This window comes from Mixophyes fleayi, chromosome 8, assembly GCF_038048845.1.
Source record: "Mixophyes fleayi isolate aMixFle1 chromosome 8, aMixFle1.hap1, whole genome shotgun sequence".
Taxonomy (NCBI): Eukaryota; Metazoa; Chordata; class Amphibia; order Anura; family Limnodynastidae; genus Mixophyes; species Mixophyes fleayi.
This window is the reverse complement of record NC_134409.1, coordinates 8,244,340-8,263,762: the sequence shown is the minus strand read 5'-3', so window position 1 is coordinate 8,263,762 and position 19,423 is coordinate 8,244,340. Positions and strand designations below refer to the sequence as shown.

General features: G+C 41.8%; 1 protein-coding gene across 2 annotated transcripts in view; it reads right to left on the bottom strand.

Moving 5' to 3' along the window:
- Positions 1-19,423, bottom strand: part of PATJ (PATJ crumbs cell polarity complex component) — a 159,203-nt gene that overhangs the window by 66,268 nt on the left and 73,512 nt on the right. For both annotated transcript variants that reach the window (XM_075181788.1, XM_075181789.1), the window contains 2 exons: positions 18,848-18,913; positions 12,130-12,244 (listed from right to left, as the gene is read on the bottom strand). In XM_075181788.1, coding sequence (XP_075037889.1) covers positions 12,130-12,244; positions 18,848-18,913 — 181 coding nt within the window. The remainder of the gene's footprint in view (positions 1-12,129; positions 12,245-18,847; positions 18,914-19,423) is intronic.

Sequence of the window (19,423 nt, the reverse complement as noted above, 5' to 3'; positions counted from 1 at the left end):
CACAATACAATACAATACAAGCACAGCTGGACTTAGAACTCCTGCACAATTCTTGAGAGTTCTACAACATAATAACATCCCTCTATCCAACACTACCTGCTCCATTATGTATATTGTGGGAAAACAGGTGATTGTTGCAAGGACAAGTACACGTCAGTACCGCCCTATGCATTTACCTAGTTAGCAGATAATGGAACAGTGAGCTTAACCAAACTGTCTGATCTCCAGGAAAGTCCGGGGGGTAAATGCATCAAGAATTGGTTTCTGCAAAGTCACCGGATATCGGGGACCCTGCAGGGGAAATGATATTCAGGGCAAGGGTATAGTGAGCCCAATCTAAACAGTTGTGCCAAATGCACTAATATATTATATTATATTATAATATATATATATATATATATATATATATATATATATATATATATATATATATATATATATATATATATATATATATATATATATATATATATATATACACACGTACATCTTAGCTGCTATTCGTTTATAACGTTTCTTCATATATTTGGCAAGAAAAAACACGTTTCACTGGAACAGTGCTCCAAGGAATCCTGACAACGTCTCTCTCCCAACTGGACAGTCCCAAATAGAGGGCTCAGTTACGCCAATGTACAACTGGTGCAGTCTACAGAGAAAACACCCACATCAGTCCCTGGCCCATTGGAGCTCACAGTCTAAATTCCCTAACATACACACACACTGACTAAGGACAATTTAATAGCAGCCAATTAACCTACCAGTATGTTTTTGGAATATTTGTCATTTACATCAGTCCCTGCCCCATAGGAGCTTACAGTCTAAATTCCCTAACGTACACACACAGACACACGAATACACACACAGAAGGACAGACTGCTGTTAATTTTGTCAGCAGCCAATTAACCTACCAGTATGTTTTTGGAGTGTGGGAGGAAACCGGAGCACCCGGAGGAAAACCCACGCAAACACGGGGAGAACTTACAAACTCCACACAGATAAGGCCATGATCGGGAATCGAACTCATGACCCCAGTGCTGTGAGGCAGAAGTGCTAACCACTGAGCCACCGTGCTGCCCAAATATATATTGTATTTATTGTGGGACATTAAAGGGACACAAGTTTAATACCTGAAACTGACCCAAAGTTAAAGTTTCTAGTTAAGTATGAAACGGCAACGCGGCCAGTACTTCACTTCTTGGTCTGTCCGTTCCCAAAACACAGAGCAGCAACATCAGGGAACACAATAAACATTCAGCTATAAAGAATTAGGAGTATGCAAAATATCTGCATTTGTTTCCATTGCCAGTTTCTTTCCTGGTAACCGCTGGTCCTGTTCCTCTCCCGCGTACCAGCTTCTGTACGATCACTACACTGACACATATAAAATGTGCACAATACGGTGTAAGAGAGTAATTTGCCGGCTGTCTGGAGCTGGGATACAATGAAGTTTGATGCTCTGACAGCCAAGTGCAGAAACATAAAAAGCCGCTATCACATTAAATACAGACCCACTCTACCAAATGTCTGTATATCCTGTGATTAATAAATGTATTAAAGGATCTGACTCCGTATACACATTTTTTTTATTTCCAGCAGAGAAAATAGGATGTTAGAGCCAATTGCCTCATGTAAAACATATTACAATAATTCTGGTAGACTGAAGTATTGTCCACGTGTAGAGATCGGGCGAATGGAATCAGCAGATCCTGAAATTTGTGAACCAGTCCAGATTTGCCCAAGATTCATTGAATAATCTCCGCCCCTTGAAGAAACAGGCCAATCCCAGTGCATGACATTGAAAGAAGCCAATCAGCAAAGACAATGGCACAGGTATAAAAGGAGCTTACAGCCCCGCCCTGGTGGTCATTCCTCCTGGACTGTTCTAGGGAAACATGTCTGACTATTACGATCTGCGATTGTGACGTGAGCTGTGTGTACCAGTCACCTCCGACTCCTGTTCTGAGCACAATTGGTACAAAGCAGCATTAAACTCATTTGCTTATTTTTTTTATTTTGCATCATACTTCGTTAGCCCTGTAGTGTCTCACTACTGTATGTATTGGAGTCCAATAGATTTATGTTGTTTTATTTTTATATTGTACAACTTGCCCATAACTTCGCTTCCTATCCCCGCTCGCATTTCATTCAGTACTGAAATAATAAATACCAAACCCATTGTTCCTGTACGTGTCAGTATCCATATAGGTGTTCAGATACCCAGGTAATACATATTATTTATCCTTTATTTGTTAGGCGCCACAAGATTTCCGCGGCGCAAACATTAAACAATACATTACTGAACAATAAACAAAAAATACCAATACTTCAGAAACTCCAGACAGGCCAATGCTGTAAAGACGGAGCAGAAGAACAGGTATGGAGAAGGAGGGAAGAGGGCTCTGCTCATACGAGCTTACATCCTAAGGGAGGGTAAACAAAAATCAGGCACAGAGGGAGTCAGTTGAAGTATGGGGGAGAGAAAAGGAGGCCGGGGAGGAGAGAACGAGCGCAGGAGATGAGGGGGTTAAGGATTCTCTCTCACCTGGTGTATTCTCTTACAACACACTGACTGGTGCATGAAAACCTATTTTTACCTTTCCTTTACTAGTCATTTCTGCCATCTACGATGTAACCTTACAAACACCCAGGCAATATATTGACATGTCAACTGGTTTGTACTTTTCTTGCACCATTCATTCCCTGGTCGCACGATAACGCCACTATCTAACGAGGTGTACAAAATACACAGGTAATACATGATCATATCAATCATCATCAACATTTATTTATACAGCGCCAGCAAAATTCCGTAGCGCTTTACAATTGGGCCAATATCATTTACAATACACTGACTAGTGTGCAAACACGGCCTTGCAGTTGTCACGATCACTAAACAGTCTGTCCATCGCCTCTAATTGAAGCGCTTATTGTATATCAAGTTTATTTACTAACAGTTATTTTATAGAGAAATGATTACTTGCATGAAGCACTAACCCCAAACTGCTTAAACCAAGGCGGTGGTTTTGTAGATATTAATAAAACTCATGAATTATGGACAAATTCGTCCATGTTGACAGGTGAGATGATAATGGCTCATCCACGTCATCAAATTGTAACACGGAGCTTCGTTTATTTAGTCACAACTTTGTGGACAACATGTCAGGACCTAGCAGTGGTGAAAACAAAGTACCATATGAAATAACAATTAAATGCCTGTGACTAGTCGGAGCAGTTAAGGATAAGCATTGTTATACCATGATGTGACAGTCACATTCAGAGGAGGAGGATAAACATCTTTTGATTATTTTTGTGCATGGGAGTCTCGTTCTATGCACAAAAGTCATCAGGTGAGGACAAAAATCCACCACCAAGAAATCTTTCTAAATTCTGTCCTGGGAAAAAAAAAAAAGAACAAATATGCTCAGACATCCCATATCATTAAGTACATTGTACAACAAAAGGAGCAATGCCAGTGTCCGTGGTACTGAAGAAGTGATCTAAAAAAGAAACCGTCATGCACCTAGATGTATATGGCTTTCAGCAGACACATAAGTTTAAAGAAATTGGGAATTTTTACATGCCAACATAGCGATGTTCAAGTGCGTGGTATGTACAAGGATCAGTTGAGACTATCAGTGAACAAAGCTCAGAACATCGGCCCTGAGCTGATAAACCAGATGGAAGTTCCAAATTTAAAAGTGAAGATGTTCATTATACATCTAATGTTGTCATTGCCGATACGGATGAGGGTGATTATGATGTACAGAACACATCCTAGAGCAGAACCAAGAGGGTAAGGCCCAAATCATTGCTATTATTTTGTCAAACAAAGCACGTTCCCCAATGTTCAATTGCTATGTTGTGTTTCCAGTTGGTCCCACAGAGATTGTATAAGTGGGTAGGATGAGAGCTGGCATTACACAACTTGTCACAACTGCTTTTCTTGTAGCAGGGAGAACAGATTTGGACTCTCAGTTACCATAATAATAAAATAAATGGGTAAATAGATAATTTTTTTCATTGATCCTTTTCATTGTTGGTGCAGCACATTGGCCTAGTGGTTAACACTTCTGCCTCACAGCACTGAGGTCATAAGTTCTATTCCCGACCATGGACTTATTCTTTGTGGAGTTTGTATGTTCTCCCCGTGTTTGTGTGGGTTTCCTCCGGGTGCTCCGGTTTCCTTCCACACTCCAAAAACATACTGGTAGGTTAATTGGCTGCTATCAAAATTGACCCTAGTCTCTCTTTCTGTCTGTGTGTGTATGTGTTAAGGAATTTAGATTGTAAGCTCCAATGGGGCAGGGACTGATGTGAATGAGTTCTCTGTACAGCGCTGCGGAATTAGTGGTGCTATATAAAATTACTGATGATGATGATGATGATAATGGGGATTGTTTTTTTTAATTGATAACAGATAAAGCATTGCTTCATTGGTTTTCCCGAGATGGTCATAACAGAACAATTAATGGAGTATAGATAAAGCCTATCCATGTCTACATGCCAGAGCCAAACACGCACATCAGAGTTAAATCCCGCTCTCTGTTACTCTGAAGTCTCTAGGTGGGGAAAACACTAAAATAACTGTGTTCTGGAATTCACTGGAAGATTTATTCACCTCCTGAATGCAGAGAAGTGTTGTAGCCTTGTATTATTGTTTTATTGATGATAACCGCAGTAAAACGCGCTGCAGCCGTCAGCACAATCTAATCCTGCAGTAAAAGTGTCACTTTGTAGAAACAAATATAATCATATTAATGAACTGAAGAAATGATGAGGAAGGGGGAGGGGGGGGGGGGGGGGGACCAAAATGTTTTCCCAAAGTCCTGAAAGCAAAATGACATCAGCGACCAAGAAAGGATTATTTTTCACAAGATAATTAAATCTAAATCTAACCGGAAAAAAAGCTTTTTCTTTATTTTTGCTGTGTCCCCTCCGTGCAGCCTACAGATAATCTGTGACATCCTTCCCCGGAGTTACTATCAGCGCAGAGCGGAGTCCTATTGATTACTGGGAGGGAATCTCTGATTCTATCCACCTGCAACACAGCCGGGAGCGCACTGCGGGGAGTTAATCAATTCTCCCATTCACACACCAGGAGCTTAGCGAGTGGAGAGGGGGGATTAGCGGTGATTGGAACATCTCCGGGCACTTCACAGCGTACACAGAGCGTGACACAGACAGGCAATCACCAGCCCTTCAAGGGGTTATGCTGGGAGATGTAGTTCCCCAAGCTGGACAGTCACTGGTGGTCTGCACTTTACATAAAAAGACAGTAATTCACATTTACAGCAATAAAAGGGCCATAACAAAGGATACATAAAAAGACAGTAATTCACATTTACAGCAATAAAAGGGCCATAACAAAGGATACATAAAAAGACAGTAATTCACATTTACAGCAATAAAAGGGCCATAACAAAGGATACACAATCTGTGTCTTCAGTGTCTGTTGTGTATTCTCATTAGTTTATTTTGTTTTTTAAACAACCCCACCCGCCCCCAACATATAGGAAGCTATGATATAGGCTGCCTTTAAAGTAATTGCATCTTATGGTTTCAATTATGGTCACTGATCGTGTGAAAACTGTGGCCACTAATATGTTCTCCAGATCAAATTTAAAGCCAATATTTGGCTCTATACAGTGCTCCCTCTGTACAACACAGGGCAAAACTGGTGTTCTTGTGACTGTGTTATAAGGAAGGGGGTATATAATGAAAAATATGGGATCTATTATAGGTCAAAAGCTGCAGAGGCCTAACAATGTGGGAGGAGCTTCAGCCCTCTAATGGAGCAGCGGGATAATGTCTGACTTTACACAGAGCTACAAAAGGAAACTCATGTTAATAGTGATCATATACTACATTCCTGGCTCATAACTAATTAAATCGGATGTTGCTTGCTGCACGCTGCAGAGTGCTGGCACATCCTTAGACACTGACTGCCACCAAGCAATAAACAGCCCTGCATACTGTACCTTGTTTATTTTTAAACAGCTCAGGCGGACCCGAGGTACTTTGGTTGGGGACCAGATCACATGATACCTGCTGCACCCCAGGCAAAGTCTAACTTATAACGTCATCAGAACTTCGAAAACGCCGGCCAAAACTAAATTTTACATTTTAGGCGGTGTAAAGTCTGAATAAAACATTCGTATATCCAGAACCGGATCCTCCATTAGGTACCCTAGGCTCCTGCTTAGGGCCCAATGGGGAATGAAGGGGCCAAATGACTAGAGCCCATTTTTGTGTTTTGTTTTTTTTACAAAGAGGGGGGAAGGGGGGGGGTTAAAGCCAGTATTTTGCATAGCGCCTGTGGGTTCTTAATCAGACTCCACTTATATCACCTTTCCAGGATACATTCCGCATTCATTGAGGTTTAAAACAAAGTCTTCCATGTGTTTTGTTTTTTTTTTACTTTAGTTCCAGTTTAAGGAAACCGTGTTCCTGATCAATAACCGCAACTTGCAGCACTGGACGTAATCCCAAAACAGCTGCAGAGCAAATGTCCCCCAGGACTGGTGTAGAGCGATATCCGGAGTAGATGTTCTCTGAAACTCCGTATAATAGTGAAGGATCAATAGTTTAACCAATCACAGCGTTGACAGAGAAACCAGTTTGGGGAGCCCCCTCCTATACAGAGAGTCTGGGGGGGGCCTCCTACACAGAGAGTCTGGGGGGGCCTCCTATACAGAGAGTCTGGAGGGGGGGCCCTCCTATACAGAGAGTCTGGGGGGGGCCCTCCTATACAGAGAGTCTGGGGGGGGCCCTCCTATACAGAGAGTCTGGGGGGGGAGCCCTCCTATACAGAGAGTCTGGGGGGGGGAGCCCTCCTATACAGAGAGTCTGGGGGGGGAGCCCTCCTATACAGAGAGTCTGGGGGGGGGAGCCCTCCTATACAGAGAGTCTGGGGGGGGGAGCCCTCCTATACAGAGAGTCTGGGGGGGGGAGCCCTCCTATACAGAGAGTCTGGGGGGGGGAGCCCTCCTATACAGAGAGTCTGGGGGGGAGCCCTCCTATACGGAGAGTCTGGGGGGGCCCCCTGTACGGAGAGTCTGGGGGGGCCCCCTGTACGGAGAGAGCCTGGAGGGGGGCCCCCTCCTATACTGAGTCTGGAGGGGGGCCCCCTGTACGGAGAGTCTGGGGGGGCCCCCTATACGGAGAGAGCCTGGAGGGGGGCCCCCTCCTATACTGAGTCTGGAGGGGGGCCCCCTATACGGAGAGCCTGGGGGGCCCCCTATACGGAGAGCCTAAGGGGGGCCCCCTCCTATACTGAGTCTGGAGGGGGGCCCCCTATACGGAGAGCCTGGGGGGGCCCCCTATACGGAGAGCCTAAGGGGGGCCCCCTCCTATACTGAGTCGAGGGGGGCCCCCTATACGGAGAGCCTGGGGGGCCCCCTATACGGAGAGCCTAAGGGGGGCCCCCTCCTATACTGAGTCTGGAGGGTGGCCCCCTATACGGAGAGCCTAGGGGGGGCCCCTCCTATACGGAGAGCCTAAGGGGGGCCCCCTCCTATACGGAGAGCCTAAGGGGGGCCCCCTCCTATACGGAGAGCCTAAGGGGGGCCCCCTCCTATACGGAGAGCCTAAGGGGGGCCCCCTCCTATACGGAGAGCCTAAGGGGGGCCCCCTCCTATACGGAGAGTCTGGGGGGGGGGGACTTGTATACAGGGCTCCCAGAGTTTGTATGGATACATTTACGTTCTTCCCTCTGCCGGTACGTTCTGTGCACCATCCCTCTCAGGCATTTCTAGATTAAATTATGAATAATTATGAAATCTTCTCTACAGCGCCGCATACATCAATTTACTTGTCATGTGTCACAGAGACGCTGCTCTGTCTTACACAAATTACATTCTGCATCTCTACCCCAGAACATCAGCGAAGGAAAATAATTATTTAATAACACGGCACGTTCATTAGGAACACACCGATATAGAGACAAACACCAGATAGAGCTGGGATTTGGGATTAGAGTATAAGGCACTTTGAGGGTTGATTTAAAGACACAGTTTCCTTATGTGAACATTTCTGAAACATACATTGTATCTGCCCAGGAGATACAGCGAGTAACAGGCAGCATAGGACACAAACAAGTGATAAACAATCTAACAAGACACAAAGAGACACAAGGGTGGTAATTCCTGGGATAATGTGCTAATGAAGTAACGGAGGAGTCTCTACAGCACAAACTGCCTGATACAGTGTAATAAGATGGATTACTGTGATTTCATGTAACAAGCTTTACAGAACACAGTGAAACTGACAAGACGAATGCTGCATCTTACCTGGAATCCCCCCTTGTACCATGGCTTGTAGAGATGCACTTCAGTAAACCAGCATCACTGACGGACGTCGTTACTCTACAGGAAGCTTAAAATCCGCTCTCCACATGGATTTCCTCCGATGACCTTGGGCCTATATTGTTCCCTAGGATGTTGTCTTCTTGATGTCGAGCCGGCAAATGTGTTTTCTGCTGCGGGATGTGATCAGTTACACAGACCGGGATGCAGGCTGAGCGCTTGGAACCACATCTGTCAGCAGAGAGGGTCTAACTAGAGAAGTACCAGCCTCTGCCCCACACAGGCTGCCAGCTGCTGCCCTCTACATCCTGATCGCTGGACACCAGAACCAAATCAGAGGGACGCAGATGTGCTCCGGGGCTTAGACTTACTTGGTGCAAAATGACACAGCTTTGTATACACAGCTGTCATTAACCCCTCAATCCCGCTCTGCAGTTCTGATAAAGAGATCTGTGCACGGTCTGTAATGTTACTCATCAAACTTTGTATATAACCAGTAAATGTTTTCATACAGGAATTGAGAGACTAAATGTGTTTTTTATAATAAAGTTCAAGACTTACGATATTATATGACATCTCCCTGCTTGAGCACAGATGAAGTCATCATGTGGCTGTTAGTTCTCATTAAAAAAATATGCACCAAGTACTTTGGGGAACAAACAACCACATTCACTCACTATTTACATGGACGTTTCCCAACTCCGGTACTCAATCTCCTCTAACATTCCAGGTTTTAAGGATATCCTGCTTGAGCACAGGTGGCTTTGATTTTAAATCAAATGCCTGTGCTGAAGAATGGATATTCTTAAAACCTGACCTGCTAGGGGGAGGGAGCACTGGAATTGGGAAGCACTGATTTAAATGTTGTTCATTAAAAGTATTAATATTTTCTTTTTGTTTGAAATCAATAAACCAGCTTGTGCCTACGAGGTTTTGCTCATTTCTAGATAGCTTTTATTTTTCCCCATGTCAAATCAAATGTTTATTGAGTACACACTGACTGACAGCCTGATCAGGCTAAGCGGAATAGATGACTCAAGTTTTCATTTTCACAATAGAAAATACATGATGGCGCTTTGTGTAGCTACTGGATGCATAGTGGTTAGCATTGCTGCCTCCCTGCACCGGGGTCATGAGTTTGATTCCAACCAAGGCCCTATCTGTGTGGAGTTTGATTGTGAGCAAGAGCGTGCGCAAAATGGGGAATTTAGATTGTAAGCTCCAGTGGGTTTGACTACATCTCCCCCCAGCGCTGCGTAATATGCGCTTAATACTACTACTGCCATTATTCTCCCTTAAGCTAAACAATCTAGACAGAATAGTGCCAAGATAAGATTTCCGTATAGACTTTGCTCAGAAAGGAGTATGCAGCAAGTACACACCGACTCAAATTAAACTTTATCATTGTCTGCAGTGCCACCTGGTGGTCAGAGGAGGATAAAACACCCAGCTGCTTTCTTACGATTATATTGTATGTAAGTTAACATGGTGCCACATGATGTGTTCAGCACCTTACAATATTAAGTAAAACACTACAATAGTGGTTAACAGAGGATAAATATTAGACAGAGGGCCCTGTTCCAAAGAGCTTACAATCTGAACAGGCGATGGGATACAAAACAGAAAAAAATGGCAAAGTAACAAGTGTTACATTTTGGAACACAGTTAAAAATTGCAAGTTTTTAAAATAGATACAATAAAAGGCCAGTAACTAGCAGGGGGCTGTCAATAGGGCAGAATGACTGGAGGTTTGACACAGCTGAAGATGGACGGTGATGAGCAGGAGCCAGCGAGCAGCACGACAGAATGACGTCTAGAGCAGAGAGTGCCCAGGGAGACATCACCACCATTTATTTATATAGCGGCACTAATTCCGCAGCGCTGTACAGAGAACTCATTCACATCAGTCCCTGCCCCATTGGGGATTACAGTCTAAATTCCCTAACATACACACACACAGACAGAGAGAGACTAAGGTCAATTTTGATAGCGGCCAGTTAACCTACTAGTATGTTTTTGGAGTGTGGGAGGAAACCGGAGCACCCGGAGGAAACCCACGCAAACACAGGGAGAACATAAAAACTCCACACAGATAAGGCCATGGTCAGGAATCAAACTCATGACCCCAGCGCTGTGAGGCATATGGGTATAAGACGGAAGGTACGAAGGTGCAGGAGAGGGGAAACAGGTAATAACCTATAGATAAAGTCCTGTCAATCAATTAAACATCCCTTAAATCTATGCATATAACGAGCAAATTAATAAGTGGATCCCGGGATTTTGCTATTTCATGGATTCCAGTGGGTCAGACATGCTTTAATATGAATGGAAATAAGGCATGTTTTTGTGTCTCATAAATAAACACAATCATCTGAATTCTGAATGTTTGTTATGTAACATAAAATCTAAGATTCCCACAGGCGTATTCTAATATTCATTGTATCTGTATAAGAGCCACCTGGGTTTTAAAAGGACAAAGCAATTAACTCTTCCAGCTGCCAGTATAAGGTGGTTTTCAGCCTGAAGCCCACAGTGGTTTGGCCTTCACTAAACATGTACATAAAGCCAGTTTATTTTTTTTCTACAAGGCTGGTGAAAACGGAGGCAACGAGACTGTGCGGGCACAAGCAGTGGGCACCTGGGCAGCGGCAAGTTCATGGTTATCACGGATGGAGAGTGTGGGGAGGGGGGATTCCAAATGTAACAGATATAGTAAAATGCCAACTATCATAAACACTTTTATATGCCCCATTCCCTCTCACTTTATATGAAATGCCACATTATCTATGCACAGCATAATTATATATACACACACACTAATATTATTATCTATTAATTATTATTGTTTTTTATACACACACACATATACATATATATATATATATATATATATATATATATATATATATATATATATATATATATGATGAGCTTTGCGTTGCCGCCTTGTGGTCATAAATGGTACAAAAGTAGCAGTTTTTGTCTATATTGCTTCTGTAATATTGCATTTCTTGGACAATATTTTGGGGGATTTCAGGAATCCACCCCTAACCACGGCAGTGACAGGCACAAGTAATACCTGAACCAAAGATAAAACACAAGCGATGGGTGCGCAGTATAGTCTATATTGCATAGATAGTAGTTCTTAAAGCAAAAATATATTTTCCAACTGTAAGACCCTAGTATAACGTACTAGTATAATTCTCCAAGCTATGCAGATTTCATTATTGTGTATATTTTCTCTTTCCCCTTTAAAAGAAAAATCGGTTTAAACAGCTTCATCCATAGAATAACCTGCGGTCCCTCACTTACAGCATAAACAGACAATTATTTCAGTAACCCAGTTTCCCCCCCCCCCCCCCTCGTTCTTTTCAAAGTAATTACCATTTCAGTAAGTCGTTCCTCAGTAAACTCTTTGCATAATCGAAATGCAAAAATACTGTTTGTTTCTTTCACCATACAACACGGACCAGATTAAAAAAATGATAAAATGAAGTGATGAAGAGGACAGAAGAGACGAGAACTTTTATAAAGTGCAGAATTTGAGGCCGATATTCAGCAATGTGATATGTGGGGAGATGAGGTATAAAGTAATGTGAAGTTATACAACATGGAAGAGTTACGATGAGCAACTTTGTTGTCGGAAATGAAAGAATGCAAATATCAATGTAGTTATTGCTATAGAGGTTTTTAATGTTCTATCTTTATACCCTTCAAATGCAGATATCAGTGCTATGAAGAGATGTATAGACTGCAAATATTTATTGTATTGTAAACACATACAAACAATGGTGCATGTTACAGACACATAACAATCTGCTCTTACCATCACTGTCCTCTCTTTCTGGATCAACGCATAACGTCATGGAGCTAGCGGTCTCTTTATACGGAGGGGGCAGCTTCATTGGTGGTGGGGGTCCTGCGGGGACGGGGGAACTGCTCTGTACGAGGGGGAGAAGACAGGGGGGTTAATAAGGCATTCAGAAATGTAGTCACCTAAACTGATGCACTGTCAATTCAATGTTACATAAAATATTTATAACATAATATAGAATTATCCAAATAAATACTGATGGTTCAATGACGGGAAAATAACAAGACATGGAATAAAACACAACATTTAACTTGTTACACAGACACTGGTAAAATAATAATAATAATAATAATAATAATAATAAAAAAACAAACAAAACAAAAAACAAACTAACAATTACCATTATAGATGATTATGTTCCTCTACTATATAGAGAGCCGATAGTACATGATAAATACGTGGAATAAAAGATTCTGCAGTGTTACCTCACACAATCGCAGGCAGCGGGCGCAGTAAAACCGTCGCGGACCGGCAGGATTCAACATTGTGTATTTTATAAAAGAAACCAATATATACACATTTCCCTGGGCTGACATTTCAGGAGGACATCACTGAGCTTTTAGAACACAAATATCAGGTTTTATTTAATTATGCGCTACATCTCCTAATGGCTAATGGCGAAATGCACTTAAAAAAAAGGGAACACAACAGTACAAAGAACCAGCGAGGCACCGGGGAGGGTTACAGGACACCGTGAGTATTTCTATTGATAAATAAATGAAAAGCTAATCTGAAAACTGTGATAAAAATGTCCAATAGAAAAATGAAACAAAACCATATGACCAATACATTTGGAACACAAAGAACTTTTCCTATTTAGCAGAATTATCAATGTTCTCACGTGTCCTCTAAAATCTATTATCTGTACCTTCACTAACTGCAAAACTGAACACATGAGATCGACAAGACTGTAAAACGTGCTACAATTTACATACAGAAAGATCTCCAGTTTGCGTCAGCGGACAGACATCGCAGAGCAGAAAAAACAGACATCTTGGTGCTATTTACTGTAGGGAGAGTCTTCTCTACAGCATCCAAAATGTTTTGTGAAGTTTAGATCTCTGTTTAGGTAGATCTATAAAATATACTAAAAGTAATTTATGAAAATGGGAAACATGCGGCAAGAGCTTTTCTGTTTGTGCAAACACAACTAACTGTCCACCAGGAGCCTTCCTGGGTGTCGCCCATCACTGAGCGGGACATAAGGCCCCGCCCACTTCTGCAGGATGGAGGGTCAGACTCTTAAAGGTCCATTCATTCTGGCTTCTATGCTTTTCTCCTAAAATACTGCAAGATTTATCCTCATTTTAGGCATGAGTACTGATTATAGACAGATCCAGAGTACCCGTAAAATGCCTTTTAGCCACCGCTCCCCCGTAAACATGAAATTCCAAAAATTCCAAACTAAATGCTAAAATAGGAGACAGACATCACAAAATTAAATTTGCACACGCCTGTCCATAAATAGTTTGTTTTGTTATCGTAAACGTTTTGCCAACGTAAATGATACGAAATACACCGAACGCAGAGAACCCCACGCGTTTCATATGCCCAACTGACGCATTTCATAGAGTAGATTTTGGTCCGACCTTGAAATTAGCAGAGTTTCTTACGAAATTATCCTGCGGTCATTTAATTTATTGCTATACAACATAACAAATAGACCAACTAACAGAGCTCAGGGTTAATGTGTCTGGCCGATGTCTCTGTCTAATGGTTTACCCTCCCTGCTAAACCGCTTTTTGTCCATTAGATACACTCTGTAGTAGATGGTGAAGCCAAGTGTCAGATGCACGGTAGGGGCCCCTCTCCCACTGCGTATACAGTAAAAAGTATTCACCCCCTTTCACGGATGTGAATTTAAAAAGACTAAAAAGAGGGGGGGTTATTTTTATGCCCACTGTAAAGTTAGATACACTCTGCTACAGTGTTTATCTAACCATCAAAAGTGTACAAAGCTGAACTTACCCTTAAAAGTGCAATATGTTCTTAACATACACTTAATACTATAGGAAATCAGGAAGTTGGGTATAGAGAGGGTCCCCTTTATAAGAATTATTTTGGACAAAGTGTGACATATAAGTATCTAATGGAGGATTCTTCTGCCCCTCAGGATGTTACATGAAATTCACTTTACAGGTTTAGTTAAACATGTTCTTGGGAGAATTATTTGTCACATCTGTGCCTGTCGCCGTCCTTGTCGCCCCTACTCACTTATCCCCAAGCGCCCGTCCAAGGATGACTCATTGTCTTCAGCCTCCACCACGGGAATACGTCAAGATTAAACCCTACTACATTTTTCTTCCATGTTTTCTTTCTACTTTGGAGAACAACTATTCTTAGATTTTAAAATGAATTTCAGTTTACATCTCTCCCTGCCACAATTTTGCACTCACGATCCAACCTCCCCACCCAAAAGCCTTGCACCCTGCTGTACACTAGTCAGCCTATTGGATAATCTCCCCCTCTCACTCTGCAGTCAGTGGAGTACGGCTCTCACCAAGGCTGCTTATCAGGAAGGGTTCGCTGATTTCTGCTTCTAAGATATCAATTTAAAGGTTCCACAATATTCCCTTCTCATAGGAAGAGCATGAACCCTTCCTGTACATTATATACAAACACTGAATGTTGGCCACAGAGACAGACTCATACTCTGTTCCTGCGCAGCCTCATCCGACAGCTACTCCGCGAGGTCGGGGAGCGGAGATGTGGGAGGACGTCGTCTGAGAACAAGCGTCAGTCTCTGCAGCCGACACTCAGCAACTGCATATAACATACAGAGATATTTCATGCCCACTCCCGGCTGGCAGAATAGGAGAACTGCGCTTTGTTGTTCGGCTACGCACATCGTCGTCTATTACAGTAAGTAACCTCCGCTCATTTTTCTACGCACCCTTATGTAGCGGAAGTGAGCAGAGATTTCAGGCTGAACATCGCATCAATGTCTCTCCGCAGAGCGCTCTGGAGGCACAACGTGACCGGTCCTCTTTAAAGGCCAATTCTAACTATTATGTTTTAGCCCCCCTCAACCAGCTTATCTAACTCATGGGGGACCCCACCGCCTGGGACCACTTCCCTCTGCAGGGTTAGTGTGCCAGACTTCAACATAGGAGGGTGTGATTTGTCAGCAGGCCACAGGGGGGGGGCGCTGTTTTGGCCACGCCTCTTCCAGAATCACCGCACCGATTCAGAATGCCGAAGTCCCCACTTTGTGGCATCCCCAATTTAATCTGGGACAAAAGTACCAACACAGGTGGCAACAGGGAAGGACTTCCACAAGTTGAGAAACCATGGGGGGATTGTATTTTAAAAATGTTAAAAACAGTGGTGGAATTAAAAAAAAAAAAAAAAAAAGTGTAAGTTAATTTAAAATCAACCTCACTTGCTTCATTCGCTAATAATTGCCCATTTGAACAAGTCCTTCTATAGACAGGTAACATTCTTAAAAAACATTGAAAATATAGAAAAGCACAAATCCCCTAAAATCCCCTATAACAAGTAAATTATACCATCACAATTGATAAATATTAAAAAATAATTTATTCAAATCAATTACGCACATAAAAATAGATACCAATATAGTTAAAAAAGTCCAATTAAAAACCTGCGGATACACCGTGCTGAAAGATTGAACAGCCAGATTAACCTCCACTTGTAGGAAATTGATTATAAAATCAGGTTATAATTCATGAGTTTGAATCTGGTTAATACCCGATTATAACCTGACTTTATAATCAATTTCCTACAAGTGGAGGTTAATCTGGCTGTTCAATCTCTCAGCACGCTGTATCCTCAGGTTTTTAATTGGACTTTTTTAAACTATATTGGTATTTATTTTTATGTGCGTAATTGATTTGAATAAATTATTTGTTAATATATATCAATTGTGATGGTATAATTTACTTGTTATAGGGGATATGCAGTTTTCTATATTTTCTATGGTTTTTAGGTTTAGCGATTGAGACAACAATCTTAATGAGAAGCTGCAAACTCTATTAACAGGTTTATTATATGGTGGCTACAGACAAGCGCTCAAATTATTATCCTTTCTGGAGAAATTTCTAATAAGTATCTAGGTAACATTTAAATAATACAACCACCCGTGTTGTTGCTGGATAAATCCCATCTGCGCCATCATTGCAGGAGAACGCAGACAATTTAAGCTGGTTGAAAATGAGGCGTTCGCTAATCTCGACCAGTCTTTGCGTGAATACTGGAAGACCCTCTAGAATGTAAGCTCTCACGCTCAGGGCCCCATCTACCCTCTGTCTCACGTCTGTACCTTCTCCGTCCCCCTTGTACGTTCTTGTTCTGTTTTTATCCAAGGTTTATTTTACGTATGGAAATTTTGAATAGATTCAATAAAATTTTGAATTCCAATAATTAATAATATATAATTTCCTTTCTTTCAAATCAAGGGGGTAACGTTGGTGTATCTAAATATATTTTGGGGTAAAAGGTAAAAAAAAGTTTCCTGACCCCTGCTCTACAGGGACAAACTTTAACAGGAAACATCAAGGAACAAAATGGGTCACTCTCAGAATAGGGAATCTCCGTCTACGGGACCACGTGTCTATAACACTACGTTCCGTTAAACACCAGTAGCGCCTCGTATCTCTGTGATGTCACAGGTGCCGAGTGATCTAAGCCGCATTTTCCTTCTACAACTTTCTTGTCTACAAGACCTACTGCTTTTTATTTCAGATATTACCTTTTATATTGAACAAAAATATAAAACTAAAAACACGAATAAAAAACAAGAAAGAATTGAGAGATATAAAGTATACATAGATGTAGATATATATTGAATATCTTGCAAGTAAACGGATCTGTTAACGAGCGACTGACATGCAATCAAGACGCCTGATTACAGCAGATAATTACTGGTTACTGAATACAGTTTCTGAATATTAAATGCTACTCTTTGTGAAATATTTTAATTGAATAAGTCCCGGTTTACTTAAAAGTAAGCACCATCTGGAGAGGCCTTCGAAATGCTTAGTCACAAAAAATGAATAAATGTGAGCGATGTGGCTGGGTAATTAATGCACGATCGCTGTCTTAATGATTAAGACTATTAGTAAAATAGCTCAGATCTGAGGCTAAACAGGATGAATCAGGCTGTAAATTGTGCTCATCTGCTTTAATGATTCATTTGCCATTTAATAGCAGCATAAAGTTTTCGCTGAGCACTCTCATACTCTCCTAAAACGGTCAGGAGTGCACAGGACTGTGGCTGAAAGCGGAATGGGCAGATAGTGGAGGTAGCCATTTTGTGGGTGGGGTCTATGTGTACCTATCAGTGTGCTAGGAACCAGTGACATCATTCAGGCACGGCCAAACCGATATTCATGAGGATAGACCGATACTCAAGGCGCCAGGCAGATATTCATGGGGCCAGGCCAATACTCATGAGGTACTAGTTACTAGTGAACGGATGTTAGATAACCTCACAAAATGGCTGCTTCTAACATCGACAGGCCCGGACGATCCACTGGCAATGTAACCATGGCATAGTCTTCCAAGAGACTACCATTAGGAAACACAGGAATATGAGAAGATAAGACCTATTAACGATTTTGATTAGTAATACCAGTTTAGGTGTACCTGCATACCTACGTATTGGATCCACAAACAAAATGGCTGCCTACACTATGTGCAGATCACTAATTTTAGGGGCATATTATAAACAAACCTTTGGCTTCTTTAGAAACAATATACAGTATATGTTTTTTAAAGTTTATTTTTATGAATGAATGTAAATAAAAGCACTCCCAGCAATAGGTTCAGTAACTGAGCTGCAAAATTGTGAATCGCTGTTTTACAAAACACTTTTTGCCATTACACTTGTAGATAGCTGAGCAAATGTGGCTGTCATGTATATAATAATGTGGCTGTCATGTATATAATACTGATCAACGGAAGGGTTCCTTAGAGTTTTGAGCTACATTCATATGTGAATTGCTCTGACCTTCACTTGTTGGCACATTGAGGTATGTGCGGGGCCAGGAATGCTGGGAGGTGGGTACAAGCAGGTAAGTAAGTAGGGTAGGGTCACGGACAGGGCTGCGGGTCTTATGGAATTGGGGGCTTGTTTCTTTTAAATTCATGTCTTACAAAACAGTTTCTGCATAGTAAAGACAGGGAGGTATTCATATTTAAGAAGATTCCACAAACATTACTAAATGCGATTAAAAACTCCATGCAGAATAACCAGTGACATCACTGAGAATGCAGCCTATCCATTCTCTAGGAACCAGTGACATCACTGAGAATGCAGCCTATCCATTCACTAGGAACCAGTGACATCACTGAGAATGCAGCCTATCCATTCTCTAGGAACCAGTGACATCGCTGAGAATGCAGCCTATCCAGTCACTAGGAATCAGTGACATCACTGAGAATGCAGCCTATCCATTCACTAGGAACCAGTGACATCACTGAGAATGGAGCCTATCCATTCTCTAGGAACCAGTGACATCGCTGAGAATGCAGCCTATCCAGTCACTAGGAACCAGTGACATCACTGAGGAACATGATATGATCCTCCCTTGTATTTGTAACGCTATTTTGCATACTGCAGCATCTCACAATGATCCACAGATAAATGTACATGTTTTTTCCTGAGATTATGTATAAGTTATGTTCTTATGACATTTTCATCTCTTACCTTCTCTGTGGTATCTGCACTGGCTTTGTCCAGCTTTGGGTGTTTGGGAGCCACAATGGAAAGTACCTGAAAGAAATTAGTTGAATTATCTGTTATTGTCAGAGTAATTTATAGCATCTGCGACACATTTTCACGAACTTAATCACCATAAAGATTTTCATGGTGCATTCAAAGCCCAGGGACCCCATTTTGCTGGCAACTTGCTAAAAATGTCTCATTCTTTTACCCACACACCTTTCTAAATCCCCCAAATATTGTTGGAGCAACATTAACAGATTATACATTTACAATATGTCACATACATGCAATGTATTCAGTCAGCTAACAAAAGCCCGGTCCATTTCACCAGTATCTACTGGGAATACCACCTATATACTGGGTTACCAGATGTTCAGAGAGAAACACGGACTTGTCCTCTTTTTAAGAGGCTTCTATGGGATCCAGGCCTAAATGAAGGAATGAATGTGTCAGAGGAGTTCTCCTCTATACATGGCAGCCATTTAAAGGGATATCTTCATTCAAAATGTGGATTTCACTATTTAGTGTGTAGAGGCAGCTGGGTTAAACATATATATT